At 49.7% G+C, this 19,356-nt stretch overlaps 1 protein-coding gene across 7 annotated transcripts in view; it reads left to right on the forward strand.

Annotated features, from left to right (window-relative positions):
- Positions 1–17,740, forward strand: part of PLEKHG4 (pleckstrin homology and RhoGEF domain containing G4) — a 60,547-nt gene extending 42,807 nt beyond the window's left edge. For all 7 annotated transcript variants that reach the window (XM_083754645.1, XM_083754640.1, XM_083754644.1 and 4 more), the window contains 13 exons: positions 1,619–1,757; positions 2,695–2,817; positions 5,243–5,437; positions 9,947–10,719; positions 11,219–11,468; positions 11,958–12,047; positions 12,162–12,386; positions 12,743–12,913; positions 13,471–13,648; positions 14,356–14,472; positions 14,566–14,814; positions 15,368–15,567; positions 16,040–17,740. In XM_083754645.1, coding sequence (XP_083610771.1) covers positions 1,619–1,757; positions 2,695–2,817; positions 5,243–5,437; positions 9,947–10,719; positions 11,219–11,468; positions 11,958–12,047; positions 12,162–12,386; positions 12,743–12,913; positions 13,471–13,648; positions 14,356–14,472; positions 14,566–14,814; positions 15,368–15,567; positions 16,040–16,045 — 2,716 coding nt within the window. In that variant the 3' untranslated portion in view covers positions 16,046–17,740. The remainder of the gene's footprint in view (positions 1–1,618; positions 1,758–2,694; positions 2,818–5,242; positions 5,438–9,946; positions 10,720–11,218; positions 11,469–11,957; positions 12,048–12,161; positions 12,387–12,742; positions 12,914–13,470; positions 13,649–14,355; positions 14,473–14,565; positions 14,815–15,367; positions 15,568–16,039) is intronic.
- The last annotated feature ends 1,616 nt before the right edge of the window (positions 17,741–19,356 follow it).

Below are 19,356 nucleotides of genomic sequence, written 5' to 3' on the forward strand. Positions count from 1 at the left end.
ATGCAGGAATCTCCTGGTTAGTCACCTTCAGCTCAGACCCCAAGAGAGCTGATGAAGCCCGACTTAGCTAAGAAGTAACAAGCTGTGCAGCATCAACCCTACTGCCCTCAAGAGAGTTCCAGGCCATTCTGCCAACACTTGGATCACCCCCACTTTGCATGCCTGAACTCCCACCTGGGCTGTCCTAAGGCTGCCAGTTCCCTCTGATGAGGGAAGAGTGATGGCCTTGCAAGAGTGATGGCCTAGCTCTGCCTGTTGCTTGGCTCTGACCTGGTTCAGCCTGGGAAGGTCTCCTTCCAGTCTGTGGCTTGCCTTGTAAGGGCCTGTGGCCATGCTCAGGCACTGTGGGTGGGCTCAGAAGACTCTGAAGACTAGCTTCCATGGGGCAGAGAGCTCTCCCTGCCAGGGCCAGTGGTGATAAGACAAAGGGCTTGCCCCCTGCTGGCCCGTATTTGAGACGCTGGCTTTGAAGACGTTCCTCTTTCCGCTAAGAGTGCCTGCATTTTCCTTTTGAAATTGAGTGAGTTCAGTTTCCTTATTTCTCAAGCACCCCCACCAGCCCTTCAATGAGAGAAAGACTCTTCAGCCTGGTAAGGAAATCTCCAAAAAGGAGTCCTGCCAAAAGCAACTTTCAGACACAGAAGTCTAAAATTACCCTGGAATCACACAAGACATTTGTTGGCACTTGCTGTTGGAACCTTCCCCCCACCCCCCTACAAAGTAACATTGGCCAAGGAAAACAGATTCCGGTGGGGAGGGGGAGGCTCTAAACCCACTTCAAGCGTCTCCTTTTTGTTGTAGGCCTGCTTGAATCTGGTGATTTGATCTGGAAAGTATGTGTGGGGTAACCTCCTTTACTGAGCTCAGCACAGGCGGCAAGGCATACTGGCGCTCTGCCATCCTAAACTTTTTGCCCCACTGCTCCGCTTACCAGATCCTTCTTCAAGGCTTTGAGCACAGCCTAGGGAAGGCCCCTTTCGGCTGGCTGTGACTGCTGCCTCCTGCACAGCACAGCACAGAGCAGAACAGACAGCCGTTGGCTGTGTTTGCCCCAGATTGGGGTGAAAAGGGAAGATGAATTCATTGATTGGATGAGCTTCTGGACCAGGAAAGGTCTCTGTGCAAGCTTGCCTGTCATCTTGTCAGCAAGAGTAATGGGCGGTGGGGGTGGTAGCAGTTGTGGCAGAGCAATCGAAAAAGTGTCCACACTACCTTCTCCACCTACAGTAGTTCTCAGATGTTTCCAGGGCAGACTGAGATGCTGCTGGGTGTGAAATGAACTTTGAGGCAGCCTGGCAAGCCATGCAGCCATTCATAAGAAAAGCTTCCTTTTCCCACTCCCACAAATCCAGCCAGAAGAGAGGACACCAGCAGCTGCTTGCTGCATCCTGATCAGAAGGGAAATGAAGCTCTTGGAGGGCATTGGGACATTGGCATCTCTTCTCTGCCCTGCCACATGGCTGTGCAATGAGCTGGTGCCCTCCTCTGTCACCCCATCAATGTCCTGGAATCTTTGTTTGAGTCACAGCATCTCGGGGATTTAAGCAGTACTCACAGTAGCAGGTTGTAAGAAATTGGAACTTCAGCTGATAATACCTGGGCCATGCTTCCCTTTCAGAGATGCGCTGGAGGCAGCTGTTGCGCTTTACAATGGAGTGGACGAGGGCATCCATCAGCTGGTGATGATGTCAAACAAGCGCATCCAGGCCCTGGAGTTGGTGATAGACTTTGGAGCCTTTGAAGAAAGATTCCGGGAGGTTTGTTGACATTTTTCTGGCAGCTCAGATGGATTTACAACCCAATCCTTTTTACTGCTGTGCCGGCCAAAAACTACGCACAGTCAGGCTCAGGGATTGGTGTTGACAGTGAAGCAGAACGTCCACTAAACAGCACCTGGGATGGCTGAAATTAAATCTTGACGGGGCTGAAATAGTGGTGATTGGCAGGCCTTGGGCCAATGGGAGTTTCTTTCACCTCCTTTGGCCACTCAGTCTTGTAGCCTGGGGTTGAGGTTGATTGGCTGTGATCCATCACTGGAGCAGGTTAACACCACTTGTTAAAAAGACTTGCATTTTAGAGGTCAGTAGAAAGATGTGCATCCTGCATCCAGTTTGGACTCATGTTTTCTGTTATTGGAAGAGCAGTGGGACAGGGCCTTTCCCTGGGGCTTGGCAGGTAAGGTTCCCCAAAACATCCATGATATAAGGACTGTGCTAGCAGCATGAGCAGCAGCATCTAGGAACTCTAGGAGCAATGTGAAGTGCCACAATCGCACCGTCCCAGTCTCTGGAATCAAGAGACCTCATACTCAAAGTTTTGAGCAAAGAGCTCCAGAGCCCGCCCTCTGTCGTGACAAGCATATGGATTTACTCATTCTAAGTATTTTTATGTAGCCAAGTTCTCAAGGCAGCTTACAACACAAAACAGGATAAAAATAAACAACACGAAAAGAGATCAAAATCTGAAAGTAGCACAGAATCACATGGCAGAGATTAAAAATAATAATAATCTAGAAGGCTAAATGATTGAGAGGAGATTCCCTTAAGTGGGAGGTGGAGGAGGCACCACTCATTCCCTAGTAGACCAAAGGGCGGGGTGACTCCCATTCTTTCCAGGAACAGGAGTGTGTGGTTTTGCTCTCTGAAGGCAGAGAGGCTTCTTCTTGGCCTTGATCTACCTTTTTGCCTCTTGTAGGTCAGCAGATGGATGGAGAATGTTGGTCAAACACGGCTCACGGAGCTGAGTGAGCTGGATGGTTCTTTGGAGGTCTTGCTTAAAGCACAGAGGCAGTTCCAGGACTTTGAGCTCGTTGCAAGTGTAAGTCCTCTCCCGACGCTCTCCGCACAAATCCACAGGCTGGCTGCTTTGTTTAGAGGCAAACACTTTTCCATTAATATATCATATTCCAAGGCTGAGCAGTGACATGAAAAGAGGTTCTGGGGCTAAGCCCTAAAGAACCTTGGTTCAAAGAAAACTTTCATTGTACATTGGTTGTGCCTTGGTGAACTTTAGGATCTGCAGGCAGGACTCCGCATGGGCAAATGCAGTGGGTCCTCACTGGAGACTGGGAGTCTCCTGATTTTTGTATGCATATGTGCACATACATACCTCAGAACCAGTGATGGAAAGATCTGTCCACTTTAGCTCTCTTGGGGTTTATCTGCACATCCATTTGTTCCATGTTCTTCTGCTTGTTGCAGTGCAGATTAGTACTGCCACAAGTTTTGTGCGGGATTCTGGGTTCCCATGCCACATCTTCCTCCATGTTATTTCAAGGAGGCATCGGTGAAAGAGGAACACTCGCACAATGTGCCACAAGGGAAAATGAGTGTTTTTCTGTTCAGGTGCCCAAAAAAGGATTGGATTAGAAGGGGAACAAATTTCTATTTGGTCTTAAAGGGGTTTTTCTTTTGTTCTAACGCAACAATAAAAAGCATGGCTTATTTTGGGGTTTTGTTTTGTTTTGCAATTCTACATTGGGATATAAATGAAAAGCTTTTGGACAAGTGTTACTGATTTGATGCAAATTCTAAGAAACCGCAGGGCAAACAGGCCCTTACTTTCTCATTTTTCCAATCTCAGATTCAGTTCTCCACATTTCTGCAGCAGTTTGCATTAAAAAAAATATTAATGGACATTCTTCAGCATTTAGTGCAAATATATCCTAATAAATGCATTATTAAATGCAGTTTAGACTAATGCACACATTTTTGTGAGTGATTTCTTTTAACATAATGCCCTTTTGTATGTTTTTTTTTTACTAATATAGTCCATGTTTATGTGCCCTTTCTCCTCATATATGCATATATGTAAACATTGATTGGAGAACAGCAGCACAAAATTTGGATAAGCATGAATTTCAAAGGACTGTTCTGTGTTTCAATTCTCATAACATTTTGGAAACTGCAAATATGATTGATTTGCCTTTAAATGTCAACTGAATCAAATTTCTTCTCAACTGCTGCTCAGAACTCATCTTTTTTCCCTTGCAACAGTGTTGGAGTGGAAGTTGCAGGACACTATTCCCCCTCCCTTATTCCAGTCTGTATTGCAATGTGCTTAGAGATTTTGCTTGCGATGGCACTGAAGACTCTTGGCAGCAGTTAAAAGGGCTGTTGTGATGTCATGAAATTTTGACAAACATTCTAACTTTTAGTAGAACTGAGAAAAAAATACAGTAAGAGTAAGCAGCTGTGCAAGCAATGGTAAGCAATGCTGCACAGCTAGATTCAGCAGAAGAAACCGTAATAAGACGTTAAAGAGGACATTTGAACAATATAGAGGAAACTATGCACTCTAGCCAAGTGACAAGAGAGGCTACATCACCACCTACTGTCAGAGCAGGCCAGTTACACCCTTAGTCGCCTTTGACTGGACTTAACCAGGGGTCCTTTACCTTTTTACCTTGCACCCTTAGTAACTTGTCTATCCAACATTAACCCCTGAGATCAAGAAAAAAAACCAGCTATCGAATACTTGCAAATAGTCTTCTGAAAGGGAAATGAGAAGTACGTTAAGGAGGGATTGAAACCTTCAAAAGACTTCCCCCTAGCGGGGAAACAAGGAACTGGGGCTGAAGTGCAGCAGAACTTGGAGCTGTGGGGCAGCCAAGCCAGCACTAGGAGAACAGAGCAAGCGAGGCAGTGAAAAATGTCTTGGGGACAGCTCTCATCTCTATTCAGGAATGGAGGTTTCCCCTGCATTTGCAAGCCCTATGCCTGGGTGGCTTAGCTTCTTGTGAGGAGGAAAGATGAGATGGATTTTGGCAGGAACATTTCTTGCCTGCAGTGCTGTGGTATATACACTGGCTGCCTCTTATTTTTCCTTGTCATGTACCCCCAATCCTCCACACACATGCACATTGCTAGGCAAAGGGCCCATAGTGCTCCCCTGATCTTCAGGACTACAACTTCCATCATCCCTGATCTTGGACATCTAGGGCTGTTGGGGGTTGTAGTCTGGAAAGGCCACTTTCATGCATCTCTGTCCCATGTTGAGACCCCCTCAGCTCAACCCACCTGGTCTTTGGCCACATTTTACAGCCTTTCCAGAGGTTGGTGAGTCATGATGATTCCACCAGGCAGGCCTATATGACCAGGGCTGGTCCTCATGCCAAGAAAGGTCCCAGGACCACATTGGAATAGTCAGCTTAATCAGCCTTCAGGATCTTTGCAACACCAGGAGAAGCTGCCTGTATCCACCAGAGGCGATGCAATGATTTGCTGTTGGGCTTTGTTTCCAGGAATATTGCCGAAGGGGTTGGGAATCTCTGAGAGAGATGGACAAGTGGGAAGATGCTTCCTCTGCTGAGCTGCACGCAGGGTGTCGTGTCAAGTTGCAGATGTACAGAACCCAGTTCCAGAGGTTCTGTAGCCAACTGGAGGCCAGTAGGAGCCGGATAGGCCAGACCATCAAGCTGTATGAATTCTTTGATCAGGTGAGTTGTGTAGAGGGAGACAGATGTCCCCTAATGTAACTTCTGTTCAGATTCACTGCTATGCTGTGGCTTGCACTCTCTCTGTGTGTGTCTTAGCATACGGCATTTATTTGCCACAGCAGAAGTTGAGCTTAGTCATGGATCCTTGTTTGAATGCTTTTTAGCCTGAAAGCAATCACAGCGAGACTTTGAGTATGAAAATAAGAGAGCTATGTTTATTATAGGACATGCATGCTTGATAGCTAGAATTGGGAACTCTTTCCTAAGGGCTCATTTACACTTCCTTTGCCCTGCCACATTCCCCTGCAAAAACCTGTGGCTTAGCACTGAACCAGAACAAAGGGCAACTGGGTTTTATGCACATTGCTCTTTGTTCCAATTTTGTGTGAAAGAGCGGGCTTTCCAGGGGAATGAAGCAGGACAAAGGCAAAACAGCTACGACCTGTGCCTAGAAAGCCGGAGACAATCAGAAAATCACTTGGACTGTCTAAACACAGGACAAGCAGAAGTGTGGACGAACCCATACCCATGCCATCTTACTGGCCTTAATACAAGCTTAATACAAGCATCCCAGCACTTCCAACAGGTTCAACAAAACTCAGGCAGCTGACACCCCTTCCCTGCTTCAAAAGAGATTTGGGACTAGAGGTCATATTCTGTGTCTTGGCAAGTGGCTGGGTGGCATTGAGGCTTCTCAGAAAACAGTCCTACTTTCTGTACTTAAAAAAGAAAAAGCAAGATTTTTTGCCAAAGAATCACAGGTTACATTCCGTAGTTCCTAATTCCAGTCATGGAAACGCATATGTCACTCAAGGCAGAATGTGTGAACTGCCTTTGTTGAAAATGATGGCATTGGAGTCCTGCCAGTAAAGTTTGATCTGTGGCGACTCATTCACCTGTACAAGCCACCGCTGGTCAGCAAGTAGTTCAAATGCCTCAGGTTGGGGGTAGGTTATAATAGCAGTCATTCTAATTTCCTGGAAAGAATGGGAGACTGTGTATCTCCTATAAGCAAGGACAAAAGAGCACCAGGCACCCCTGAGAGGAGGAGGGGTGGGGGTGGGGGGGTTTGGGTTGTTTTGCTGCCTGTCTCCATAAGAGCTTTTTTGCTCAGGCACAGTAATGGAGTGCTGTCCCTCACAGGCCCTGGAGCCTCTCCTCCTCCCCCCACTCTTGCACTGACTCCAACCCTTCTCTACAGCACCCCCACCTGCCCCCTTCTTCCATCTGGCACTTCAGCAGGGAGCATTTGCCTGTGAATAGGCTGGCTCTTTAGCCGGAGCCCCCTCATTGGTTACTTTTGGGACTGGGTTTGGCTTTGGCTGCAGAGGAGGCAAGAGCGGGACCTCCATTGGGCTTTGCGCTTTTGGTGGTTCACCCTGAGCTACGGAGCCTCTTGGCAGAAGGATGAAGGTATGCTGGAGCTTCTTTCCTTTGTCTTGCAGGGGGTTCATTTCTGAGGGGATACCATTTTTCTCTCTATCTGCTTGCGGGTGTCAGTAGGAGAAGAAAAGAAAGGAGACGCAGCCTCCCATGCAAAGTTAACCCAAATAGGAAGCAGAGGGGCTTGTTGTCTTTGGGGGAGTGTAGAGTTCACCCAGGATGCAGGAAGGCCTCCCCCCACTTTTTTTCCCAAACTCTTGCCTTTTTTCTTGGCTGGTCAATTTCTTGTCTGTGATGAGGGAAGGCAAAGAGGGAGAGGCAGCTGGCACCCAGGAACAATCATCCCAACTTTGACTGATAGAAAATGCTCTCCCTTGAAATTAGGGTGGGGAACTTGTGACCTTCCAGATGTTGCATGGCCAATGATCAGAGATGGCGGTGGGGCCTGCAGCCCAACAACTTCTGGAGGTCCACAGGTGTTCCCTCTGTCTCAACATGAAAGGCTCAGGGCAGGCTATCTGCGCTTTCTTTTGCACCAAGTATATAGATACTAAAAATATAAGGAGGTGAAGTATCAGTGTGGAACTCTGTTTGCTGGTGTATCTGCATGAGTAAAAGGAGAGGATGGGGACCACAAAAACTTCCTAGGCTGTCCTTGTGCTGACCTGTTGATCCTGCTTCTGTGTTAAACTGCTACTCTAAGGGCTGCTGACCTCACATCCTCTTCACCTTCCTCCTCCCAACTAAACATTAGGAAAAATGGTCTAACAGTAAGATCTGTCCAACAGAAACAGGCTGCCTCGGATGGTAGACTCTCCTTCACTGGAGCTTTTTAAACAGAGGTTGGGTGGCCGTCTGTCAGGAATTATCTAGCTGTGATTACTGCATTGCAGTGGGTTGGATTTGATGACCCTCAGGATCCCTTCCAACTCTGTGATTCTATCTCTTTTGTGCCATGGAAACTGGAGACAGGGAGCATCCGAGTTGCAGATGCAGCCTGGGCTTGCAGATGATTTTCCAGGCCCAGCTGGAAATGCATGTCTAATGAGGGAGCCTGGACACATCCCCTGCTCAGCCTGCTCTGTTCAAAGTGGCAGACACCAGACTCTTGGCATCTGCTCTTCTTTTCAGCCCACAACCCCCCCCCCACTTGGGGGCTGGCCTTGGAGTTCTCTGCATGTCTGCAGTGGGACCAGTATTGTGAGCACAGGACTGGACATACCAAGGATATGCAGAGTTCTTTCATGAAGACACTTTCTCTTGTAGGCCATGTTTTATTAGTCCCTTGTGTGGGATGCTGTCTCAGGCTGTAAAGGCCAGCCACTGGCTGGGAGATTATGGACCCCCCCCCCCTCCGCACTGCATCCTTTAAGCTCTACATTTATGAGCTCTATTGTGTTCAGGGTGGGGGCGGGGCGGTATATGCGATCACACTTTCAGTGCTGTTTGCTCCTGCAAAAGTTTTGAGGTGGGCAGACTGCTCAGTATGCCCTGTAGCTTCCTGTGGAAATCTTGTGACACAAATGTTCTGGGTGGGGGTGTTTCTGATCTACTTTTGCAGTCCTGCCCTCTAGACAACAATACCAAAGCAACACTTGGGAAAGCGTTACAGAACAATTAATAAAGTGGAAGAATACGTGGACTCTTCACGTATGCTACAGAATGCACTCCCATCCTCCCAAAATACCCACTACAGTCTGGCAACCAATATGGCATTCATGAGGACCTAAGCCCTGCTCAGCACTCCTTACTTTGTTTCTGGCAGGCTTTGGCCGCACTGTGCTCTGTTTCCATCTCCCATTTACATTTATTCAGAATCTGGTCCAGACTAGAACCAATCAGGCCTAACCTGGGAGAGGGAGTGAGGAACAACGAAGCCAATCATTTGAATGGATGTGGGAGAGGCCGCACTGAAGCAGAAGAGACAGCCATAGGCTACTGCATTTCTCACCATCATGAGCCTCCAAAAGCCTTTCTTGGAAATTGACAAAAGGGGGTCACTTTTACTGGGATGTGAGGCAATGTTCTGCACTAGCTCTCACTTCGGAGTTGGTTGCAGGAGCAATCTTTGTTCCAATGCAGTTATGTCCAAATTGTGGCATGCAGGGGGTCATGTTCTGCATTCACAGCTTGCCCACTTGTGCCATTCCTTCAGGCTGCATCCCTCCTTTGGCTTAGCCTTAGCTCTACTCCAGATCTGCCAGAGCTCTCCACATTCCCTCTGGGGACAGTTGTTTTCAGTTTGGGGCTGAGGCAGGGGTAGGCAACCTAAGGCCCATGGGCCAGATGCAGCCCACTCGCCTTCTAAATCTGGCCCGCGGATGGTCCAGGAATCAGCGTGTTTTGACATGAGTAGAATGTGTGCTTTTATTTAAAATGCATCTCTGGGTTATTTGTGGGGCATAGGAATCCGTTCATCCCCCCTCCCCAATATAGTCTGGCCCACCAGCCCACGGCTAAAAAAGGTTGCTGACCCCTGGGAGGATTCTATACACACAAGGCGCCCTCTGGTGGCTCCCTCTGACTACACCCCCCAACACATACTGCTTTCTTGGTGGTGGTGGTGGAAGAGGGGGATACCTCTCTGGAATAACTCCCCACAAATCTATTGTTGGGCAGAGTATTGGTGGGTGTGGGGCATTTTGGGACTGATCCTGTCACATTGATCTTCCCACTACAGGCAGCAGGCCAATGCACCCCCAGCTCTCTGCTTGAGGGCCTTTTCCAGTCTTGTGTCTTTGCTGTCTACGAGTCAGCCAATGCCCCAGTCCTAGCCGTCCATGTGCTACTTGACACACATGATTGCGCACACAAGATTCTAGAGAAAAAGATGAAAATGGAGCAGGAGAGAAAAGGTGGGGGGGCAAAGGAAGGCACATGGAAAAGCTTGATGTGGCTTGCAGACTGTGGACAAAGGAGAGGAGGGCCTTCCCCAGACAGCTCCAAGCACCGCCTTTCCTGGGAAGGGCCTGAGCAAGCCAAGCTGCTGCAGCCTCCATCGCAGCCTGGCAGCCGTGCTTGGCAGTCAGTCAGGCTGGTGACAGGGCCTAGCCTCAGATAGAGAGCCTCTTGGACCCCACCCACCCTCCCTCCACTGATCGCTTTTTCCTTGTCCCACCCCTACAGGCCTACGAATGGGCATTGGAGGGCATGCGCCACCTTTCCAGCATCAGCACAGAGGAGGGCAGCTCCCTTGAGGATTGTACTTCGGCTCTCAGGAGCCTGGAGAGCTACAAGAGACAGCACTCAGAAATCAGTAGTGCCAGATTCCAGGAGATGAAGGAGCTGGCATGCCAACTGAAGAGCAGCCGTGCCCTGAAGCAATGGCAGCTAGCCTGGTCCAAGTGCCAGGAGACCATGCTGGGCTTTGAGATGAAGCTGGAAGCTGCCCTGAGGACCAAGAGTTCTCTGTGCCCTCCTGACTTGAAGCCATCGCCTGAGGGAGAGCTCAGCCAGGAGGGCAGGCTGCCTTTGGAGGGGCCACTCCCCTTCCGTCTCCCTGGGTGGACTGCGGAGCAGGTTGTGCTCCCAAGCCAGGTCATTCCAGAGGCTTCTAAGAAGGAGAAGGTCACCCTGGAGAGCATTGTGGAAGTCCTGGAGGCAGGACCCTCCCGCCCCTCCACCCCAGCCTCGGGCCAGCAGCCATTCCCCAAAAGGCCCCTGAGGAAGGCCCAGAGTTTTGACCTGCCCTGCACAGAGGGACTGCGCTCTGGCTGCCAGCGGACTCTGAGTGAGCCAGCCCGTTACGGCAACACCGGTGTCTTCATCAAGGGGCTGGAAGTGAGCAGTACTGAGCATGTGGCCCGGCAACACCTCGGCCCAACCAGTTGGGCACCTGGCGGCTTGCAAGCGGAGCAGAGGAGCAGCCTCTCCATACCAGAGGCAAAGAGCTTGGGCAGGTAGGTATGGATGAGGTTGGAGTATCACCTGCTAACAAGTGGGGCTGTGGGCTGATCCAGTCAGAAGCCTGTTTAACAGCCAGTCCCTTTGGGACTCCTCATTCAGGGAGGTGGGTGTTCTCAGCTTGTCAACAATCTACAGCCGGGCAGTTAAAGTGGAGTAGCACCAGCATATGTTTGTAGTGTAGATGTTCCCTGTTATTTAATTCTGGGGAGGGAGAATGGACCAGCAGGGGGAGTCAGCTGGCAGAGCAGTTGGCAGCTTAAGCATGGAGCACTGTTTAAAAAGGCAAGAAGAAACTGGTGGGGTTGGAGAGACGTCTTTTTGGGCAGATGCAGATTAAAAATGCTTCAGGGATGTGTTTTTACCTGCAGCTGTTGGGGAAGAGCTTGTTTTTCCAAGCAAGCTGGTAGGCTCTCCCTCTGACTCCACAGACCTTGAAGAATGAAGCCTCTTCTCACCATCCTCCAACTTTGCTCCTGGCTTCCTCTCTTGCAGCAAACTGCGGCACATCATTGAGGAGATGGTGATGACTGAGCAGGAGTATGTCCGGTCCTTGCGCTACATCATTGAGAGCTACTTCCCTGAGATGGAGCGGCTGGACATGCCCCAAGACCTGCGGGGGAAGCGGAGCGTCATTTTTGGGAACCTGGAGAAGCTCTACGACTTCCACAGCCAGTACTTCCTGCGGGAACTGGAGAACTGCTGTAACCACCCGCTACGGGTCAGCCACTGCTTCCTGAGACATGTAAGGGGCCTGGAGAAACTCAAGCAGGGCTGGGGAGGGGCTGGTTGCAGGGAACTTTGGTAGGTGGGCAGGCAGGCCTCAGGGTAAGGATTAGGGCCCTTGAAATGCCCGCCCATAGCGCCAGTGTTTCTGCCTCTAGGTCCAAGGACCACTGCAGGAGTGGGAGGGAGAGGCAGTCAGGCAGACGAACAAAGCCTGCTGAGAGGATTTTGCAAAGGGGAACAGAATAAAGGAGAGTCAGCAGGAGCCCCAGCGCAAGCTGAAGGCCTCCAGGATGGGGCCTCCACTATCTTCTCTGGACATAGCCTAGCCTGGGCCTGCCATCACCTTTGGAAGCATGAAGGTCTGCAGGCTTTTGTAGTGGCAGCGCTCTACTCTCCTTGAGGCCCAAGTTCTGTATTTCGTGCCTGCGTGCTTGTGGCCAATCCCTTGACAGAGTCTGTGGCCTCCCTTTGTGGGGGGCCTGTGTGCTTCTAACCCTTTTTGCAGAAAGATCAGTTTGGGATGTATGCTCTCTACAGCAAAAACAAGCCCAAGTCCGACTCGCTCCTGGCCAGCCGTGGGAACTCTTTTTTCAGGGTAAGTCCTGCCCCCTCCCAGCAACCCCTTCCAGGGGTTGGGCTGGAGTGGAGCGGCCCTTGGTCTTTCCCTGGCTCCAGCCACTCAGCTCTGCTCTCTTGCTCTGGCCTCCAGCTCAAGCAGATGCAGCTGGGGGACAAGATGGACCTGGCCTCCTATCTGCTGAAGCCCATCCAGCGCATGAGCAAGTACGCCCTCCTCTTGAAGGACCTGATCAAGCAGTGTGGGGAGGCTCAGGAGCAGGAGCTGGCCTACCTGCAAGCCGCTGAGGAGATGGTGCGCTTCCAGCTGCGCCACGGCAACGACCTCCTGGCCATGGACGCCATCCGGGACTGTGATGTGAGTGGGCTTGGAGGAGGAGGGAGCAGGGGAGGGGAGCGTATTCCTTCCAGGAACAGCTCCAGCTGATCTCCTGGCTGCCTCCACATCTCCTTGATCCCATGAAAAGGGATCTCAGTGCAGCAGCCTCACATCCTGGAGTGCAAGGCAGGCTAGAAACCGACTGGTCTGGGATGGAGGGAGAGGGACTCTGGCATCAGAGGCCTGTCAGGCTGCCCTTGGCGACAGGGCACCTGCTGCTTGTCCCCGTGGCCCGCAGTCCTCTACTCCCGTGTACAACTGACATCATTCCCCACCCCCCAGAATGTTGCCTGTCCAGACCTTTTTGCAAATGGATGAATGGTTTCTGTGCCCAGGTGAACCTCAAGGAGCAGGGGCAGCTGGTGCGCCAGGATGAGTTCAGCATCTGTTTGAGCCGCAGGAAGTGCCAGCGCCATGTCTTTCTCTTTGAAGACCTGATCCTTTTCAGCAAGCCCAAGCGGGTTGAGGGGGGGCTGGATGTCTACATCTACAAGCGCTCCTTTAAGGTAAGGCTGCCCACTGCTGCTTGCGAGTGCTGCTGCCTCTCCAAGAAACTAAAATGGCAGCAGATAGGGAGGGGGGTGCCTTCTTCACAGGCTGTGCAAGATAAAACTTGGGGGAAGCACAATGTCACACATTCAGGCAGCCAGTTTTATCAGTTGCCTCAGGCAGACCTGCACGATTTTTGATACATCAAGGTGTGTGCATGCATTGCAACCACATGCTCAGCTAGCCAGTAGGCAGTGGCACTAGGGTTTTTCTGGAGCCCACATGCGGCTTGTGGGCTCTGTGAGTTGGAGGGCAGGGCTTTCACACCTTCATGTTCCCAAGTGCATCTTACGTCACCTTTCCTGTCAAGCTTACCAAGGCTGAACTTTTCAGAGCGAACTTCTTTCCCATTTGTAAGCACTAAATCAAACCACACCACTGAGGTGGATCATCATGGCGGCAGCTCAGGGCCCCCCTCTGCCTCACCAGCATGTGACTCCACCCACTCTGCCTCACCCAGCATGTGACCCCAATTGCCTCCTGGCTTGCTGACTCACTCACTCTGTCCCTGCAGACAGCAGACATTGGCCTGACTGAGAACTCCGGCGAGAGTGGGCTGCGCTTTGAGATCTGGTTTAGAAGGCGGAAATCGAGTGACACCTACATCCTGCAGGCCAGTAGCCCCGAGACCAAGCTGGCCTGGACCAGTGACATTACCAAGATCCTGTGGGAGCAGGCTGCCCGCAATAAAGGTTGGCGTCAGTAAAGCCCAGGCACTCTGTTCCCTGTGGGACCATTGAATCCTTTCTGTCAGAATTAGTGGCTCGTGGAAGCAACAGCAGGGCGGCACAGGCGGCTTGTTGGATAGGGCCTCCAGGTTCTTCTCTGGGCATGACAGTTGCAGACATGAAGGAGGTCATTGGTTTCTGGGATTCTCCATGGAAGCCCCCACTCTCACGAAAGTGACTGGTCACCCGAAATAGAGGTGCTCTGTCCTGTGTCTGAGAGAGGGGGCAGTTTGTCATGCCATATGCAGAAGGCAGGAGAGCTGCAAGTGCCAGCTAGGCAAGGCCCAGGAGCCCTGGACTTCACTGCACCAGGTGACCCTCCCCAATACTAACAGCAGTTGTTTTTTCCCTGGCTAGCATATAATACCTGGGAGATGCCAGCAAGATGACTTTCTTGGGAGAGATTAACTAGAGCGTTGACAACTGCCTGGGACAAGCTTCTTGGTATGGTGGTTGCTTTGTCCTTTAGGACTCCTTGTGCTCATAGCTGCTACTTCAGAGGCAGCCAAGCTATGTGATCTAGTGGACCAAGTTTGATCTAAGTTGCCGCTTCTACCAGAAATCTGCTTGTCTTGCCAGAAACCGTGGCTAGGCTTGGTGGCCCTGAGAACTCACGGAGCTGCTTTTTTGTGAGGCTAGGCATGTTCCTCATGGTTGTTGTCACCCCCCAGAGATCCGGATGCAGGAGATGGTGTCCATGGGTGTGGGGAACAAGCCTTTCCTGGACATCAAGCCGAGTGAAGCTGCCATCCATGACCGTGCCATTGATTACATCATGAAAGGCAGGGGTAAGTCTACCCCACCCTCTCATACGCCAGCCCCCCTCAAGGACCCACGCAGCAGCTCTTCATGACTTGCTTCCCCCCTTTTTTTGCTGGCAGGAGCCAGGACTCGGGCTTCTATTGCAGTCTCTCTGTTTGACCACGCCAATCCTTACAAGAGGTCGCAAACACCACTGCCTGCTGGCAGCCCATCCTCCTCCTGCACAGTGCTTGGGCCTCTCAACTTGCACATGTACCTGAACCAGTCTCTCCTGCCCAGCATGCTCTCAACCAGCCACTCCTTGGATGCGGGCACATGCATAGAGGAGGATGAGATGGAGAATGAGACCAGCAGCCAGCCTTCCATGAGTACGTATGACCCGTCTCTCTCAGCCCCAGTTCAGAAACCATCCTTGTTCTCTGGGAGCAGTTTCTAAAACCACTGTGCGTTGCAGATGGCTGCTTGGCTTGGCAGTGTGTGGAGCGGGGGGAGATTCTAGACTCTCACTTTCAGTCCATGGCAGCAACTTTACTTTCTGGCCCTCTTGCAAGCTATCCTTACTTGCTGTTTTGTGATGCACTTACTTGCTGTTTTGTGATGGTTCCCCAGTTCCAGCTGCTGTAGTTCCTAAGGACACTGAGCAGAAAAGGAGGGCACTATAAAGCTTAGAAATGGGGGCAAGCAGTCCAAGAGGAGAGCCTGGTATAATCATAAGCTAGTCATTGAGCATGGGATGGACAGTCAGAATGTGGCCTAAACTAGGATGTGGAAAGGTTGGAATTGTGTAGAGCATTGCTGTGTCTGCTCCCCAGAAGCTGAGTGGGTTCTTTGGGGCTGCAGTTTCTTACACATCTGGCTAGAATATACTACCCCTGATGGACTCTTTTGTCTAGTGGCTGAATTTCTTCTTTTTGTCCCCAGCAACTGAGAGCTCAGAATCCTCCTCCCAATGCATGTCCAGGAGCGGCTCCAGTGGCTCCGACAGTGGCTGCGTATCCAGCGCTCCCCAGGAGAGCTTCTGTGAAGACCTTGGCTCACCCCTCCCCATCCCCGAAGGCTCTGCTTTTCCCTCCCCCACAGAGCAGAAAACCTGTTTCCCCAAAAGCCAGTATGTTTCAGCGGTAAGTGGACAGGACCTTGCCAATGTGCTCAAGGGATCCAGGCCAAAGAATCACTAGTCCTCCCTGCCTTGCTCAGGGAACCTCAGCCCTGTCTGTGGCCTTGACACTCTATCCTTCCAACTGACCATAGGAAGCCAACTTGAGCCATTTCGGTAAAACAAAATGTGTGAGGCCCCACTTTAGAAATCAGCAGCTGAGGTTGGGAGACTGGGAGTTTTTCTTAGTGGAATACAGGTGGGATGGGGCTGAACTACCAGTTCTCATCATTCTCGGCTGGAGTTGATGGGAGGTGGATCCAGCCCCTGGGCAGGGTGGGGAGGGCAGGATCCTTGGTTTGCAGGTGCTTGTGGCACATGCTGCTCCTCTGGCCCACACTAAGCAGGATTGGGGGGGGGGGCAGTCCTTCCTTTCACCGTGGATCTATGTTTGAATCTCCCAGAGTCCCCTGATCATGGATGATGCTGTGTTTCAGGTCTAAACGCTGGTTTCCATGATGTTTCTCGGGAGACAAGAAGAAGGAACCTGTGTATGTCCCCACACAGCACCCAGGAACCCATACTAGTAGTGGAGAATATTGAGCAATTAACTAGACTGGACCACAGCACTGGACATGAAAATGCCCTTGTTCGTGTGACTGAATTGTGGAGTGGGTTGAGTGCCCCCAGTGCAGGTGTGAGTTCCTGCTGCCTTCTGCTGCTGTTTCACAAGGCAACCCAGGGACTGGGGCTGGGTAGCCACAGTGAGCAGCAGCAGTGAAAGGTTTGGGCGCCATTGTTGAGGGAGGGGGTTTAGGGGGGACAGTTGTCAAGTTTTGGTGGTCCTGATGTGCCCACGGATAGAGAAACAGCTGTACGTTGAGGGTATGGATCAGAGAGATAGATGTTGGCTGGTCGCTTGTCTTTTTTACAGTTGACTTGCTTTGTTCCACAAGCTGCACATTTAGGAAAAAAAACTTTTTCAAAGGGCAGAATAAAGAAACAAAGTATTTATTTTTTTGAAAAAAGAGTAACCTCCTTTGTTATCCAGGCCAGTTCTTTGTATAGGTTTGCCTGGTCTTGAGATAATTTATTTCCTTGTTCTTACTACTAATTGCTTCATTAGCAGATTCCACAGGTGCCTCAGAGCCAAGTTGTCACTAGAAGAGTTGTTTCTTTCTGTTCATTGTTAGGAGACTAAATTAATCCATGGGGCAGCACTTACAGGAGGTGGGGGTCTGAATATGCAGTGGAATGAGGGGGTGAAATCCAGAGGCATCAGAATGGGCAATGACATTGCAGAGGGCAAGTAAGAGAAAAACATTTTAACATTTATTGAATTTTGCACAAAAATAGTCCATGAACATAGAAAGCTAGCACAGCAGGTAAGAACCTAATCATAGAGTTTTCTTCCTGGTGTGCTAGTTTCTAACCCGCAGGGAGCTTTCCCATTAGGGGAGCATTCTAAAATGGGAGTTCTCATTTGCTATCTGAAGTGTTATATCTTATTCTGCTTCATGTGTAGACCAAGCTGTTAAGCATTTCTGAACCTCCAGCTGGGATCCGACCCAAGGGACAGTGGTCAGCCTCCTTTGACTTCTTAAGGGGAAATAATGCACTTGAGTTCTGACTCTAAGCCATTTCTGCCAAACTAGCTGAGGAAGTACTGGCAATTTTCTGAACCTCAAGCATCTGGAAGCCAGGCAGTACTGGAATTGTGTGCCACACAGTTCTCTGCTGTTGTGCTTCTGCTTCTGGCTTTAGTCCACAAGTGCCTCTCCTTTGCCACCCTTTTACTACCCATATTCCCATGTCATTCTAAAACCCATGAGCTGTAAATATAACCCTTATTTTACATTTATTTAATGAACTGAATGTCTTCAGCCCACTCCCCACAAAAAATGGAATACCAGAGCTCTTTGGTATAATATCACCTGCAGCACAGCTGGAAAGGAATGACTTTAGAAACTTCCAAGTAATGTTTCTTGGTTAATATAACTTTTACTTTTATAAACAAAGCGTTTCCCAGAAAACTAGAGGAAGCCTGGGATCAATTTTGGATGAATCAGTATCTGGAATTACTTGTGCTGGGCAGTTTTTTCATTGCTGGAAAAAAATCCTTAATGTATGCCTGCCTGACACCAATGTTATGTTCAAAGTTTGACTGAATTACTTAATAAAAGTTGTTTCTTCCAGTACATTTTAGCTTGATTGCATGTGATCATTTCTAAGAGCTTTTGACTATTCTCATCACAAGATCTGACTAATTTTGCTTTTGCAATTCCAAATGGGTAGAGATATTTTTATGAAAGCACCTGTACAATAGAGGAAGAAGAGCATTTTAAACTCAACTCTTTATTTTTTATGTGAACTGAAAGGAAAGTGAAGTGGCTTTGCTCAGGTTTAAGTGGTTTTGAGTCTGCTGATGTGTGATATAAAAATTAATTTAGCCCAATAAGGCTGATGGCTGTTCATCAACACACACGAAAGACTGAGAAAAACTATTTCCCCTCCCTAAGTTTGCAAAAACAAAATGGGAAAGAGAGCGAGAGGAAAATATTTTGAAACATCCTTCCCTGCCTTGATCCTGCTCCTCAGTACTTCAAACCCAGGTTGACTGGGCAGCAGCAAAAATAGGCATCACAGGTTGGCTGTAGGGAGGCTTCTCTGAAAGTGCAATTATTATTATGAAACATCTTCTTTATTATATTATATTTAAACTGTGCAAATAATAAATGCAGTGTTAAAAAAACATACCTGCCCTGCCTGGACCGTTCCTTTCAGTTGATTCTCTAATCCCCTTACGAAACCATCTATGGAAGTAGCTTATGCAGCAGGAGCCAGGATTTCTACCAGTGGGTGGCTTGGGTTGGACTGATGTGCAGGGGTGCGGGAAAGAGAGAAGAAAAGGCAAACCTATCCACTCTGAGAAGAAGCTTCAGCTGCAACCCTTATGTACACACTGGGAGTAAGTCCCATTACAATCAGCTGAACTTACTTCCGAGTAAGTTCCTTTCCCTTCCTTTTCCAACAAGCCTTTCAAGAGAACATTTTTATCCCAGTCTGCATATACATTAGACCTGAACTTCTTTCTTATATAGGTATTTATGGGTGGTGTTTTTATTGTTCAATCATTTCAGGAGTGATCCATTAATGAAATAAATAAAGACACTGAACACAGCAAGCCAGCAAATTCATTACAATGCCATGTGTATTGCCTACAAAAGTGAAAGGGAAATTCCAGAGGAAAGCCCTTGTGTGAAAACTGTGTATGTGTCGTAATCAGTCCAGCTAGAAAGACACCCAAACAGGTGGCCAGTTGTGACATCAGGCCAAGTGTGCTGCAGCTCTGCCCTGTAAGACCGTCAAGGGGACAGGCCAGAGCAGGGACGTTGAAAGAGACTCCACCATGAGACCCTACCTGTGCCTTGGAAGCAGGAGAAGCCAGAGGGGTGCAGGTGGCCTCTTTGCAGCAGGCTCACCCAGGCAAGAGAGCAAGCTGCCCCTTCTTGAGGAAATATGGGACTTGGGGGCTTGCTGGAGGGATGCTGTCTGCCCTGCATCCTGCTGCAAGTAGGAGGGGAGAACTTATACGCTGTCTCTTTTGGGCCCATTTCACACATTACACAGAGCAACTCACTAAGGTAGAATTCAGAACTGTATCACTTCAGGCAGCAGCACAGGCAAATGAAGGCCCCCGCTCTGTGGGCAAAGAATTTAGTACTTCTCCCTGTGTGCCACTTTAATACCCCCACTAAGTTTCTACATGGCTCCTGTTGCCGGTTAAATAGATACACATGGAGGGAGCAGCTGA

The sequence above is a fragment of the Podarcis gaigeae genome (genome assembly GCF_964106915.1).
Source record: "Podarcis gaigeae genome assembly, chromosome: 8".
Lineage (NCBI taxonomy): Eukaryota > Metazoa > Chordata > Lepidosauria > Squamata > Lacertidae > Podarcis > Podarcis gaigeae.